At 39.2% G+C, this 1,899-nt stretch overlaps 1 protein-coding gene across 1 annotated transcript; it reads right to left on the bottom strand.

Moving 5' to 3' along the window:
• Window positions 1-359: 359 nt before the first annotated feature.
• Window positions 360-731, bottom strand: LOC143601438 (uncharacterized). The gene has a single exon (XM_077078845.1). The coding sequence runs from the start codon at window positions 729-731 to the stop codon at window positions 360-362; it is 372 nt and encodes a 123-aa protein (XP_076934960.1).
• Between the last annotated feature and the right edge of the window lie 1,168 nt (window positions 732-1,899).

Genomic DNA, 1,899 nt, shown 5'->3' with positions numbered 1-1,899 from the left:
TTCGCTTATCTGATGAAAGTATGAAAGCATGTGATAATATGACGAACGGAGACTTCGGGATGGTGGAAAATCTTTCTAGGGCTTGTACTTGACTGTTGGAATGAAGGATAGGTCGAAATAGAGGCTCAAAACTAATTATATCAAAGTTAGGTTAATGTTCCCGTCTGAAAGGATGTTAGCGAGGCGCTAACATCACTGGGGTGAGTCCTTAGCGCCGCGCTAAGGATTAAATCGCCTGATTTTTTAAATCTGATGTTAGAGTAGCGCTAAGATCGCCCTCAAGACCCCTTAGCGCCGTGCTAAGGGGTGTCTGGCACATCCCCTTGATTTTTTTCTTATATTTGGCATGGGAAAACGTGTCAATCTTCATCCACCACGTTAAGATCATCAGCAAGATCCTGATTGTTGGTTTCAGGATTCCGGAGGCAAGATCTCGTAGTAGGGATCACCATCTCAGTCGGAATCAACGCCTCAGTCCCAAATACTAGAGAGAAAGGAGTTTGCCATGTTGCATTCTTTAATTTAGTTTGATTTGCCCGTAGTAAAAATTGTAGCTCTTTAGCCGACTTTCCTTTCTTTGTCCCCAGCTTCTTCTTCAAATTGTTGACGATGATCTTATTTAAAGATTCTGCTTGTCCATTGACTTGAGGGTGTACTGGCATGGAAGTAATTATTTTTATCCCCCATGCAACACAAAAGTCAGTGGTTCTCTCGCCAATGAATTGAGACATGTTGTCGTAGATGATATCGGATGGGATTCCAAAACACGTCAGGATATTCCTCTTGATGAAGGATATCACTTATTGTTCTTTAACTTGGCAAATGCTTATGCTTCAGTTCATCTGTAAAAGTAATCTGTCATTGATAAGATGAAAACCTTTCCTCCTAGATCCTTCGGTAGTTTACCCACAATATCCATTCCCCACTTCGTGAATGACCAAGGAGATACTATCGAATTGATAGGTTCAGGCGGCAGATAAAGAATGTTTCTATGTCTTTGACATGAAACACATTTTAGAGCATATACCATTGCATCTTTCCTTATAGTTAACCAATAATAACCAATCCAAAGGATTTTGGAGAACAATGATCGACCCAATGTGATTCCCACAATCGCCTTCATGGATATCTTTCAGAACTTCTTGTATTTCGGGATCCTCCAGTCATCTCAAGTATGGGCCTGCAAGAGATTTCTTATAGAGAAATATATTTAAGATAATGAATCTGAATACATTCATATGAAAAGCTTTAGGATTCTCATCCTTAGGGATCTCGTTGTGTTGCAAATATTTCTTGATAAGTTGTACCCAGGATTCTTGACTAACTTGAGGATCCTGATCAGTAGTATTTTCAGAATGCGTTACTTCATTGACTTGGGGAATTCGCTCATCAACTTCTCTTATTATTTTCTTTTTATCAAGGGAAGGTATATCTATGGCTGGATTCAGGATCGGAATTTTCATTTCTGTCGGGATCCTGAAGGAAGATGCAAGATTTGCCAAAGCATCTGCTTCTTCGTTTTCATCCCTGGGTACATGTTCAATAATAAAATAATCGAATTTCTCTGCCAGTTTTTTAACTATTTGAAGATATTCGGTTAGTTTCTCACTCCTAACATCATAAGAGCCATTGAAGTGATTAGCAAGAAATAAGGAATCCACAAATACATTAATATTATTAACTTCTAAATCCTTAGATAACTTCAGGCGAGCAATAAAGCTTCATACTCGGCTTCATTATGGGTGGCTTGGAAATCACATATTATTACCTGGGGTATTGTGTCCCCCTGTGGCGATTTCAGGATGATTCCTATGCTTCCCCCCTTGATATTTGAAGCCCCGGCAGTAAATAATATCCACGTATCTTTATCTTGGTCTAGTTGTTGAACTTACTGTTAGC

This window comes from Bidens hawaiensis, unplaced genomic scaffold (genome assembly GCF_021521415.1).
Source record: "Bidens hawaiensis isolate Kalapana, Puna unplaced genomic scaffold, B.hawaiensis_p1.1 tig00056262_1, whole genome shotgun sequence".
In the NCBI taxonomy this organism is placed as follows: Eukaryota; Viridiplantae; Streptophyta; class Magnoliopsida; order Asterales; family Asteraceae; genus Bidens; species Bidens hawaiensis.
This window is presented reverse-complemented; position numbering and strand designations above follow the sequence as displayed.

What these genes read in the sequence shown, in the direction of transcription:
- LOC143601438 (XM_077078845.1), bottom strand. Translation starts at nt 731, where the DNA reads ATGTCTCAATTCATTGGCGAGAGAACCACTGACTTTTGTGTTGCATGG.